Below are 13,117 nucleotides of genomic sequence, written 5' to 3'. Positions count from 1 at the left end.
AACGCATACAAAGACAAACACTTTTTTCTTCTACATGTGTCAGTGGAAAGACAGCACACATCATACTGTACCATCTCTGACTGTATCACCTACACATTTACTGTAAATATACTGTAGATAGCTTTTCACAACACAGCTCTTACAATTTTATTTCTAATGAACAAGAACTGCCCAAGTGTTGAGCTTGGACATCATCTGTCATGAAGTTGTTCTTTTAAAAGCGCTTCAGTCTGTGCCAACCTTTGAATTCCGAGGTGTCAAACGTGCGTGATTGCTTTGGCGATTTGACAATCAAGAGAGAAGCTGAGATTGAAGAGGGAGTGACGCTGTTAGTCTGAGTCTGCTGTGCCACACGGGGTCTGGCAGCAGCGATTCACACAAGGGAAATTCTATCGATAAGTCCAGAAAATATTCAAATCTCTCAGGTAGCGTCCTTCATTCACAGGTATGGAGAGAGGAAATAGGTTCTACTCAAGGTGTTTCCATTAAAATACATGGGATTACAAAGCATCAGTGGACCTTTATATGTTACATATTTCTGCAGTTTAACATGATACACAGCTCTGTGTTAGCAGTATCTACATTTGTCAGTTGACCTACTGACATACTGTGTGGAGTAGGTGTGTTACATCTACCATAATCTAGTCACTAGAGAACAAATATTTAGGTTTCATCCTGATCAACTTCATTACTCCAAAATCCCAAAAATGGTGGGTAAGTTTGACCCAGTAGTTGTAGGTTTTAATACTGATAGTCACACTCAGGACCAGTAACACAGCAGCCTTTCAGTTCTCCTGGTGTGTCTCTTTATTGCTATATGATGACTCACAGCTTTCTGAGAAGTCTTACTGTGCCACCTTAAGCACCAGACTGTGTGCTGGAAGTAATTTAAGACTGAACAACAGTTCCTCCAGTTAAACTAGAACCACAAATCTGTGATGCTGCATCTCAACTTACATTTTTATTGTGGTGTCACTACAATGGTTTAAGCTTTTCATCATTTTAAGAAGATAAGCTCTGCTCTTTAAAGATGCTCAAAGTGCCACAGCTGCTATAGATTTTGTCTTGTTCAAAAAACCTTTAGACAAATGATGGAATGCATAATTTCAGCAGCTGGGCTTTAAAACAGAATTAAGAGACAGGACGGCATCACGCCTCCTTTAACCTCCCCATGCTGGCTGCCTGTTTGTGTTAGAATTAATTTTGAAACTTACATGGCCTAACACCTACACAGCTACAGTATCTGATTCCTCTGTCTTGTCTTTGCTTTTATCCGCCTCTGTTTTAGCTGTTTTCTTCCTCATTGTTTTCCTTTCTTTTGTGTTTTCGTGCTTTGTAACCTTGGTTGGGAGGAGAAGGGGGCTTTTCTTAGCTGTAGATAGTCTACACTACTTGTCCATCAGGGAATACATAGGCTTCTTTTAACTGGCAAGATTAAATACTGTAATTGCAACTCATATTGTACAACAAAACCCACGCAGATCTGACAGGACACTTTGTGGTTTGTACGTTCCTGCCAACATTAAAGGAAAAGAAAATATTCAGTTAAACACTTTATACTATAAAAACAACAGTTGTAATAGTTTGTCTAACGTTTCGTGCCTGTTTTGTTGTTAAGGGGTGTTACTGTTATAAAAGTGGAAAAAACTGTGTACAACACAACGTTGAGATATATTCAACACCTGCTGCAAATAGGAAATTCACAAAATTTGACAGTAGGTGGTTGAACTCTTGGTTCAACAGGTTTTCAAACATCAATAAACAGTTTTGATACTGATATTAATCTTTAATTTGTGAATTGTAATTTTTGTGCAAAACTGCCCTAAATTCACAGGTTTCAAATTTTAAAATGTGAATTTTTCTTTTTTTCTTTTTTTAGGCTCTTAATAGAAAACTGAAAAGACACTATGACAGGACTGAGCTTTGATACTCAACACTGAACGTCAGTTGTGAATGAAACAAATTCAGAGAGAAGTGGTTGAAATCTCAACCCAACTCAGCAAATCATCACAAAATAACTCTAGGATGCAATGTGTACATTATGAGTAACACAGCTGCTTTACTCCTCTATTATTAGATACTAATGAAAGAGTCTGTTGGGTGTGTGATTGCAGGTAAACAGGGGAGCGGTTCTGAGACACTGGAACACACTGGTGAGTTTTCTCAGACAGATCAATATGCCTCCCACTAGAAGAGAGGGCAGCCACTTCCTGTTAGCTGCAGGAGCCAGTAGTTCTATTAGCACCCGCCCCACGCATATCATGGATAACTCGTCGCACCTCTGCACCAAACCACATGATCTGATGAAGATCCCAGTGGCCCCCAATTAACACTCAGTCCTCTTTTCTAACAGCAAGAATCTGATTTTCACCTTGCAAAGCAATCAGCAGATAAACAGATACAGTATGAAAAGATTCATGACCCTTGAGTGTGTCTGCACACTCCTTCTGATGACTTGTGAACGTGTGTTAGGAAAGATAATATCTTTGGTTATGTTAACATGATAAATACAGTATGTACACACCAGTAAGTGTGCATCCAAACAAACAGAGCTGTGAATTCTGAACTATTCTGCAAAACTCAATCACAATAAATGACATTCTTGCTTGAAACATTTCTTTCAAAAAGGATTTTCCTCATTTCATGACCATGCTCATAGTGTAGAGACAGACGAGAAACAATAGAGAATGTAATGTGCAGCAAAGGTCCCCTGCTGAAATTGCACCAGGGATGCTGCAGTTAGATTTTATGCATTTTAACCACAAACCTGACGCCAATATTTTTAAATAACTGACTTCTGCTTCAATATCCACACATGTCAGTTACTGTCTTATTGGCAGTTGAATAGTTCAGCCCTAAAGAAACTAACTAGGGACAATTTTTTTAGTTCCTGATCAGTGTTCTTTAACACTGGGTACCTACTAATGTCAAGTCTTCTGCTTACCTTAATGTACAGTAGTCTATCAGACACACTGAAATGTCACTGTAACATACTAAATTCGGCAAGCCTTATTTTTCACAAGCTGATCCAAATGCTGAGGGTTCAAACCTATAAAGTTTATCACCTTAAATGACTGATATGAATTAAAGTGTAAGTGGAGTGTGCGACTCCTGAAAATTGATGCAATTCACTAGAGATAAGGCATTTAACTCTGTTGGAGCTGGTGAACTTGCCCTGCTCACTCTGTACAGTGTTGTTACAGAATGGAAATTGCAAGTACAGACTTGCAGAGATCATTTAACCAGAGAATAGACAAGTTGAGTTAATGCTGATTAGTGACAGCTGATATGATCTGCCACCATTTTAACTGGTGAGAATGACAGTTAGCACCAGCTAAATTTGATAAGGTGCTATATGAATGCTGTGTTTGTCAGATATTAATCTGAGTTTTGTGAATTTGTGTCATTTGCCAAAATTTGCGTGAGTGCAATTTTTAACATTCTTACACAGTAAGTATGAGTGAAATGCTGCACTGAGTACAGCAAATACAGGGACCCCAGGATCAGTGTCTTGATGGGAAACCTTTATTGCTGCTGTATAACTGACTTAACTCTAAACAATATGGAAATGCATAAAAAATAGTGGATATAGTGTTTCTTTACTGTCATGGAACCTGTTCTACAAGTGTACAACTAGAGCTGCAACAATTAGTTCATCATCATTCAATGTTCAAGATACACTGGAAATAAGAATCCACTTAAGTGCCTTTTCTTTTAGCTAAATCATATTACTTTTAATATACTTTTAAGAATTGCACCTAACTCTTTCACCATCACTATGTTCTATACCACATGTTGTGAATGCAGCTGTCAATCTCCTGTTTCTGGCATAAAACTCAGATGTGCTACACATACATCCACAAACCTGGCCTCCACACTATTTCTTCCTGCTACACAATACTTCCTGTGCCAGCACTGAGCGTTGACATGACAAGTTCTTGCAATATGAGTGTAATTTTGAGGGGAATCTGTCTTCTTTCCAAACAAGCACAAAAACAAGACATGCAGTACAGTATAGTGTATTATCATGTTTCCCTTTCTTTCCATTGGCACTTACCGTAACAATAAGCCCCCTCTCCTGGAAGTATTTCACCAGAGGAATGGTGTTTTGTTTGAAGTTGGTCAGGCGCCGGTCAATGGCCTTGGGGTTGTCATCAGGTCTTCCCTGCTGCTCGGCGCGTTTCTGCAGCCTGTCCTTCAAATGGTGGTTGGTGCAGGCCAGGAAGACCACCAAGTCAGGTGTGCAGATCTACCAGGACAGAAAGGACATGTGAAACATTGCAGCCACCACTGTGCTAAACCTTCATTCAGAACATGAGCCTGATGAAACTCCATCAACCCAGAGAAAACAGAGAATCATAGTGTTTAAATTCAGTGCACAAAACTGCAATTGCCACAAGACCAAAGTGTTTGCTCTAAGTGTTTGCTCTAAGTGTGGTCACCTCGCGGCCTCCTCATGTTATTCTGAGCTGCAGTGATGGAAGCCTGTAAAACACTTACAGTTAGGAATTCAGTCTGTAATCAAATAATCTTTGTGCATTTAACATACAGTGTTGATTGTGAAGGCTGCAGACTCCCTCGGTTTATTAGAAATCTGGATAGCCTGAATCAGCACAATGATATGACTGTGCTATAGAAATATCTATTAAATACTTATCACATTAATTTAGACTCTGGCCCTGTCAGGATCCAGTAGGAATAATCACTCAGTGTTTCCAGCAATCTGATTGGTTGGTGCTGAGGCCTAACCTGCTCCAGAGCAGGTTAGCCATGCACCATAAGTTACTGTGGTGATCTAGCCCGATTTAAAAGTGAGTTGGCTTCGTGGTAACGGAAAACCTGAGCTGAGCCCAAAGTTAGCTAGATAATCTAATCTCGCTTTGTGGTACAGGCCCCAGGGCAGAGCATGGCAGGTAACAGACCGTAGTAGAGCATAGTGGAGCATGAAGAGGGGACGCTGGGTGGAGCAGAGTGGGTTGATTTGGAGTTTCATGCTAGTGCTACCTTAAGTTACTTATTGTAGCTTTAAAGTAGAAGGTCAGGTAACAGCACTGACTAAGAGTGATTTAATTTGTGGCACTCCAATGGCTGGACTGCTTGTGTCTTACAAAGTCCAGCACACAAAGATATTCCTCCAGTATGTAAACTAAAAATCAGAGAAAGATGTTGTTATCTATCTTATGTTAAGTAGCAATCAGTGTGAAATAACTTGGTTTCTAAGGTTCTGACCTCAGCTGAGGGGTGAATCCTCTCTTCACCGTAACCACTTACCACCAGTGGGAGCTTTCATTTAAATAAAGCATCAGGGACGGTCTATTGGTATTCATAGTCTCGTTTGTTTTCTTGCTGTGTGGGTGGGTGAAATGCATACTCCATAGTTTGTATTTGAACTGGCACTCTGCCAAAGCCAAAAATAGCTTGAATGAGGTGCAAAGGGGGCGGCTGTGGCTCAGGAGGTAGAGCGGGTCGTTTCCTAACCGGAGGATTAGCGGTTCGATTCCCGGCTTGTCCAGTCAACATGTCGAGGTGTCCTTGAGCAAGACACTGAACCCCCAGTTGCTCCTGGTGATGTCACCGGTGTGTGAATGCATGAGTGCGAATGGGTGAATGGCTGAATAATGTGAAAGCGCTTTGAGTGTGCTGTAAAAGCATAGAAAGGTGCTATACAAGTATAAGACCAGACCATACCACTCTGGCAATATGATTCAGTGTTGAATCTTGGCGAAGCAGAGTTTCTGTTTCCGTAGCGACCACCTCTTGTCCTTATTTGCTCCTCAGGTTTTCCAGTTAATCTGGAGCAGCAACTGGGCAACACTTAATAGATTTATGATCATGAAATGTATCCAGAAATTCACTTCAGAGTAAAAAAGGATCTATTTATGTCAGTTTCAATGCTGCCAATTCTGTCAGTGATACTATCTTGTGCTGAAAGGCCAGGAAGTACTGTATGTAGTAGGTTTCCTCTAACCACACTAAATAAGGTGCATGTACAAGCAGATGTTCACCTGATCGTTGGGCCAAACACTGTTTAATACACTCTTCTGCAAAATGCATTCAGTCAAAAGGGGGAAAAAACCTGAGATATAATCTAATGGCAGCAATTCAACTACTGAAATGTAAAAAATGTGGCTTCCTGTTGTGCTGCAGAGGAAAGTCAGCATCCTTCCTGAAGCGACATCTTAAAAACATAGTGCTGATAATGTCAGATGCAAAAATGTAGCCTTTATAGTGTTTTTAAGTGTTATCCCACACATTCATGCATCTTAGCTTGGTTGGTTAAAAGGTTTGGTTTGGTTTGGTTTGGTAAAGCAGACCTTGTTTAAGACAAGAGGTTGTTTAAAAACTGGTTCCAGCAGTTCAAGCTTGAACTAATAATGATGGGCTCTTTCCTGAAATTGACCTTGTAGGGTTTTCATACCAGTTAAGGATGGTACATGAAGAAACAGTGGAATATGTGCATTAATCCAAAGGGTTGGTTGGTTAATCTAGTTGCATTCAGCTCTCTGAGCATGTGGAGCTGCTGACTCTCAGACATCTCCATTTGTCTCCACAAACCTGACTGATCAGGGGCTGTGTCCTCTCAATTCACTGTCCAGCGGTTCTCATGGAGAACAACAGTCCAGATGTCTCAGGATGGTTTGAATGGCATCAGTCTTACTTGTCCGAACAGAACTAAGACAGTGCACATAATTATAATTACATTTCATAATATGTAATTTGACCCTATGGACATTTAATGTTTGAGCAGGCAGCTGGGCTCAGCATAGGGATGCAACTGACAGTTTAGATGAATTGATTGAAAGTTTTTAATGAAATGTCAGAAAATAGTGACATCTGTCCATCACAATTTTCTAAAACCTAAGGTGACAGATTCAAATGGCTTTTATTGTTCAACTTATAGTCAGAAACCATAAGATTCTCAGTTAACATCACATAAGATAAAGAAAAAAATCAAATCCTGATATCCCTACTAAAATGCCATGGTCTTTGAAACTGTCATAAATATGACACTATGATTATGAAACATCACCGTTTAAATACATTTGGTCACACAAAACACTTGGTTATGATTAGGCACAAAAACTACTTGGTTAGGGTTTGGTAAAACTACTAGATTTAGGAACAAAACATTTTTGGTTAGATTCCTTATGTTTAAGGAAAATGACTTGGACATGTTTAGGAACAAAACCATGTTATTATGTTTAGGAATAAAAACTCCTGAAAAGCACAAGCCACACACTGGAACTGAACTCAGGCTTACTGCATGAAAGCTGTGTGTTGTATCCACCTCACCTCCTCCGAACATGGATTTGTACCTCTATATACTTCTGCCTTTCCTTGTGTTATAATGCTTGTTAAATGCTGCCAAACTATGACACTGTCGTATTTTACAGGATAGCCTCAGGGCTGCAATGATTATTCAGTCAGTCTTTACATGAGAACATTTTGACCACCTTCCAGGCCGTGACCAGGTTCTAACCTATAGCATTTCCATTAAGGGGTTCTCTTAAACCACTCATCTGCCTTTATAATCAGCATTATCATTATCACAGTTAAACCTGGGTGGTCCCAGATTCATGACTTCTGCCTCAACATGACCAGAAAACCGAAGCTTTCATCTGTAAAGCCAATGAAAGACAAATCTTCAACTGCAACCTTGATATGTATCTAGGTGTAACCTCACAGGAAACTAACCTTTATTTATTAGGTCTGGTAAAGCAGGAGAGCTTTGTAAGCTTGCTGAAAGAAGAACAAGCCCTCCAGAATTTTCAGCCTCACAGGAGGAGCCTGATGAAGCAATGGTGCCCATTGCAATGTGCAGTAATTCATTTTTCTCAAAGCATTATCTTTAATTTTTCTCTGATGTTTAAAGGGAACATACAGAGATGACATCCACACTAAACACGCTGCAGCACAATGAAGCAGCTGTTTGGCCACTTTTTCATAACCACTGTGACAGATGAGTATTTACAAGACAAGACAACAGCTTCATGTAGCAAACTGATTGAGGACCAGTCATAACCTTTGACCAAGTGACATCACATCATAGCTATTTACACTATCAGTCACTCTTGATTTAGTTTATAAAATGTCACAAATTAGTTATAGTTGCTTGTTTTGTTGGACTAACAGTCCAAAGCTCAAAGGTTATTAACATACAATAATATAAACCAAAGAAAAGCAGAAAGTCTTCACATTTTTGAAGCAGAAACAAGTGCACGTTTGTCTTTTTTCATTGATAAATGACTTTGCATGTTCGATGTGAGTTGTGCATTTAGACACCCACACAGGTAAAGTGACAGGGATGAAGAGACAGACAGTCACCTCCATACTGTATTTACAGTATGTGTGTTTGTGAAAATGCTCGAGGGGTGGATGAAGGGCAGCTATAAAGTGGAGCAAGGCCACCGCAGCGGCTCATAAATGGCTGCTGTGATGTTGTAAAGGGCAAAGGAACAGCGTGGGCTGAAGGGAGACTGGTGAAAATGGATGCCGCAGGTTCTCAGAGGATCACTTGTCGCCTCTGGGGGATATTTCAAGAAAATAGAGCCCATGGTGCATATGGATGGCAGGTGTTATGTACTGTTTTGTCTTTTTAAATGTAATATTTAAATTTGCAAATATATGCAAATCGTGGTCAGTAGGTGGTAATTCCCTTCCCAGGATTCCAAGCACCTGAGTCTGTTACTGTCAGTCCCTCTCCACCTGTCATTGCCCTCAACCTCTCTTTCACCATCCCAGCCTTTTTTATTCTTCTCTCTCTGTTGAGCTCCTCTGTTGGCCTGGGTCCACAAGCCTTAAGTGTTGTGCTGCTATAAATGATAAAGACAAGAGCTTTGAGTCTTCAGCAGCCGCACTGGGGCGTTTAACAGGAGCACGACTGGGTTGCTTGGCTATTGGCAAAACAGCATTTATTGTTGATTCAAGGTGGTGCTGTTTAGTGTGTGTTAAGGAGAATTCACATTGAAATGGGGTATAAAATAAATGATTAGTCAATTAAGAGACTACTCAACTCAAATATTTCTTTTTTAAGTCAAGAGATTTGCTGTATCAAGTCACTGAACCCCCAAGTTGCCCCCGATGGTTAGAGCCATCGGTGTGAGTTGGCGCTGCAGATGGCTGCCATCGGTTCTGTACCGGAAACAAATTCTGTGTATGTAACATACTTGGCCAGATAAAGGTGATTATCCTTATCCCTATATTATTATTATCAAACTGACTATAGGACAAAGACATCAGTGTGTACTTGCACCTGACCACGTCCCAACTCCTTACTCATCTCTTTGGCTACACATCACCAGCCACTAACAGCTTATTTGACATTACTACCTGTAGCAAGAGATGCTAATTTCTTGATATGATTGATTGGAGTTGGAGATGGATGAACATGGCCAAAAATAAGCCAGGTCCTGCATAAAACTGAGTGCTGAAAGGACACACAATATTGTTTCTTAGCAACTGGAAGCCAATTATTTTATTTGGACTGAAATAAATTTGAAAACCACAAAGACAATAACGTTGTTTTTCTTGTTTCATTCAGTGTAAAAAAACTGCATTCTTAAAGCTCTGCTTGTAACAATAGAAGCTGAGAGCACTGCAAACAAATTGCACAATGGAAGTAAATGCACAGACACTAGAGCATTATCAATCTTTTCTTGACAAGAGGGCGAATCAGTATATTTACCAAAACCTATTCCTTTAAACCAATCAATTTCACTATATTTAATATTTATTTGAACCTACAGTATTGGGTTTTTTGTAATTAGGTTTTAAGTTGAACATATAAACTGGAGGCTGGCAACAAGGTCTCAGCACTCTCCTTGCTCCTGAGCTGCACAAAAGGCTCTTTAATAACCAGTTGTCATTTAATTCAATTGTAACTCCCAGGGCTGCTGCATCTGTGCATTACTGGCTGAGTGGTCATCAGCTCCCATCCAGTCCTCAGCGACCGTGTGAGCTGTTGTTTAGCGGTTGCTGGGACACATTTATAAACACAACTGTATACATGCATTATCTATGTGATTTCATCTCCAGTGAATTTCCTCAGGTCCTTATGTAACCCCTGGGCCCGGTTACAGACTGCTGTCAACACTTTTAGCAGCGCTTTTATGTGACAATTGAAATTACACTGTGACAATATAAAATCTGTCCAGGTGAAATTTCTGTGATTATCTGTTATGAAATGTAGCTTACCAAATTATAAAATGAGAGATGGGGCAACATTTTAATTATGAGACTCCCAGCCTCATTGAATGTGAAACTGCCTGTTAATTCTCAAATATTTAGCAACAGATTTGAGTTACTCACTAACTGTATGTTTATTTTTCTGTATTTACAACCTCAGATGATGTGTAGAGACTGAGGGAAGGTATGTTTAATCACATCTCATCTACTCCACGTCTGAAACAGCTGGAACTGTTAATAATAACCACAGTAATAGCTCAGCAGACAGCATTAACAAAGATGGGGGAGTGCATGATTGTATGGGTATTGTCTAGTTAGAGGTTCCTCTATCTGTATATGAGCCAGCCACACAAATCACCTTACTTTGTTTTGTTTGTTCAGACAGTTTTCAGACTGGGAACATGTACAGAGGGGAATCTGCTGTCAGACGAGTGGATCAGGAGACAGCAGAAACCATATTATGAGTGCTCATTATATCCAGACATGGCCTCTTCACAAAAAGAGGGAGAGAATGTACAACTGCTGAAGAGATGAGATAAAGCAGCCATGTGCAATATATCAGGTGTGCTTGAAAACAACATAGATATTTCTGAGTGGTAATATACAAATGAGCAGAAAAATTATTTACAGTAATGGATTTGTACCAAGTATTTTAAAATCTGGTGTTGATATTTTTGTACTGTGCCTTTGAGGTGACTATCATTAAGTCCCAAAGTTGAAGTCACAGATGGTGACAGGAAATGTCGTCATCTCTCTTGCTTTTGTGTGAAAGTTGAGCATGAATGAATTATTGAAACCTAATATTATAACTATTGTATTATTGAATGTATTATTGAAAATTAAGTGGAATTATTATTGAAATTGTTTAAGTAATACATTCATGAAGTCGAGCTGCTTTCACGTAAAGCCAAAGTGATTTCCTGTTGCCATCTTTTCTTATATGAGAAAAATGAACACAGCTGAGAAACTAAAATGATCATTTTCTTGGACGGGACCAGATTATTTTGGATTCTGTGTTGTTAGAAGACTCTATGAGTATTTGAGAAATAGCTTCATAATTTGGGTGAGTGTTATGAAACGATGGTGCAGGATTGACACGGTCAGCAAGTCTCCATTTTGAAGCTTCACAGACGATGGTCTCTACGACTCAAGTGTATGTAATAGCACCAGCTGGTGCTACTGTAATTAAATTTAAACATGTATGTCGTCAACACCAAACACTAGTTTGTACGTTTACTGCTCATGTATAAGCCTTGCATTGATACTGTACATATGTCATTTGTCTACAGGCCTTAATGTGTGCAGTCAAGTGGTCTTTGCTGCTTCTGAAATGCCCTTCAAATTATGAAATGTATGATCTGGTTGTAAATGTAATTTTAAATGGATAAAATTGCCAGTTGTAGGAAACCATAAAAGTGTGCAAAAATTGAAAAGTCTGATTTTTTCTGAAGCAGCTCTGTTGATGTATAGATCTGTATTAGAGGGTAGTTGTGTACACAGAATTTGTGAGCATTGTAGATATACAGCGTGCGACTGCATATACACATGTATTTATGTAATTAATCCCTGTGTTGTTAGTTGTAACATTTTCACTTGCACAAAAAACTGTCAATTAAATGATTTGATTATAAGACCAGTCAATACTCACACTGACCTCAGCCCACCCCCCCACCCCAACCTCTCTCAAAGTCATTGAGTGCTCATTTAAAGATTGATAAATGTTAAGTGAATTTAAACGTGACAAAGAGCATCAGTCCCTCTAAAAGTTATCGATTGTTGGGTCGCACAACTGGCCACTCAACTGTGAAGGATACATTTCTATTAGAAGGTTCCAGTTTAGGCAATAACACTGCTATACTTTATATATTTGTACAGCAGGCTTTTATCATTTATCTTCCTCATGTGCAGCTTTTTCTTGTCTCACCAAATCAGCAGCTAATGGTTTAATTTAAAAAATGATAAATGTTAAGTGAATTTAAACGTGACAAAGAGCATCAGTCCCTCTAAAAGTTATCGATTGTTGGGTCGCACAACTGGCCACTCAACTGTGAAGGATACATTTCTATTAGAAGGTTCCAGTTTAGGCAATAACACTGCTATACTTTATATATTTGTACAGCAGGCTTTTATCATTTATCTTCCTCATGTGCAGCTTTTTCTTGTCTCACCAAATCAGCAGCTAATGGTTTATTTATTTCCAGGCAACAGATCAAAACATCCTGAATGACAGCTGCCAAATATGTCTTAGGTCTTCAGGACACTTTAGCAGGCCAGACACCTGACAACACATCCTCACTTAGAGTGCCATTGCCTGCACATTTCAGGAGCACTGAGCATTGACTGGGCAGTGAAATGGAAAACAAGTATTCCACTGTTGAATAGCTGATTAGCAGTAGCTAAAACATGCTGATTTCAGGCACTGTGAGCACTAATGGTGCCAACTTAAGGTCAGCGCTGATATTGAATATTACACACTAGATGAAAACAAAAAGACAACCTGACTTTGCAGGTTGCAGATTCAAAGTCTGCTTAGTCTGTCTACAAATGATAAAATAAAACATTAACCATCTTCCATCAGTCATTACTGTATGTGTCGGAAAAATGGCTCTGGAGTACTTTAATGTCAAACACTTCTAACATTGTAGGCTGCGGTGTCTGGTGCCAAAATTGTGCTTCAGGGACCCATATAGAAAAACTAAGACCACCGCTACTGTAACTTATGTCTGTTATAGTCCATCCATTATCTATACCACTTATCCTGTAGAGGGAGTTGGTTATGGTGAAACTATGACACTGAAACCTTTTCTGTTTATAATAAGTTCAGGTAAATTCAGTGATAATGAAGTTACACTATTCCTCATTATGAACACCTGAGAGATTACGATGGACTTAACTGGTCAATATTGTAATTACAAAAAAGTAAAAGAAAAAG

The 13,117-nt window shown here is 39.3% G+C and overlaps 1 protein-coding gene across 1 annotated transcript in view; it reads right to left on the bottom strand.

The window, feature by feature from the left end:
* The window catches only part of ak5 (adenylate kinase 5), a 56,633-nt gene that overhangs the window by 29,398 nt on the left and 14,118 nt on the right, over nucleotides 1–13,117 (bottom strand). Inside the window, exon 6 of the mRNA XM_020591482.1 lies at nucleotides 4,058–4,249. Within this exon, the coding sequence (XP_020447138.1) occupies nucleotides 4,058–4,249 (192 nt within the window). The remainder of the gene's footprint in view (nucleotides 1–4,057; nucleotides 4,250–13,117) is intronic.

The sequence above is a fragment of the Monopterus albus genome, unplaced genomic scaffold (assembly GCF_001952655.1).
Source record: "Monopterus albus unplaced genomic scaffold, M_albus_1.0 scaffold14.1, whole genome shotgun sequence".
NCBI classification, from domain to species: domain Eukaryota; kingdom Metazoa; phylum Chordata; class Actinopteri; order Synbranchiformes; family Synbranchidae; genus Monopterus; species Monopterus albus.
Note: the sequence above shows the minus strand (reverse complement) of the source record. Positions and strands in the feature narration are given on the sequence as shown.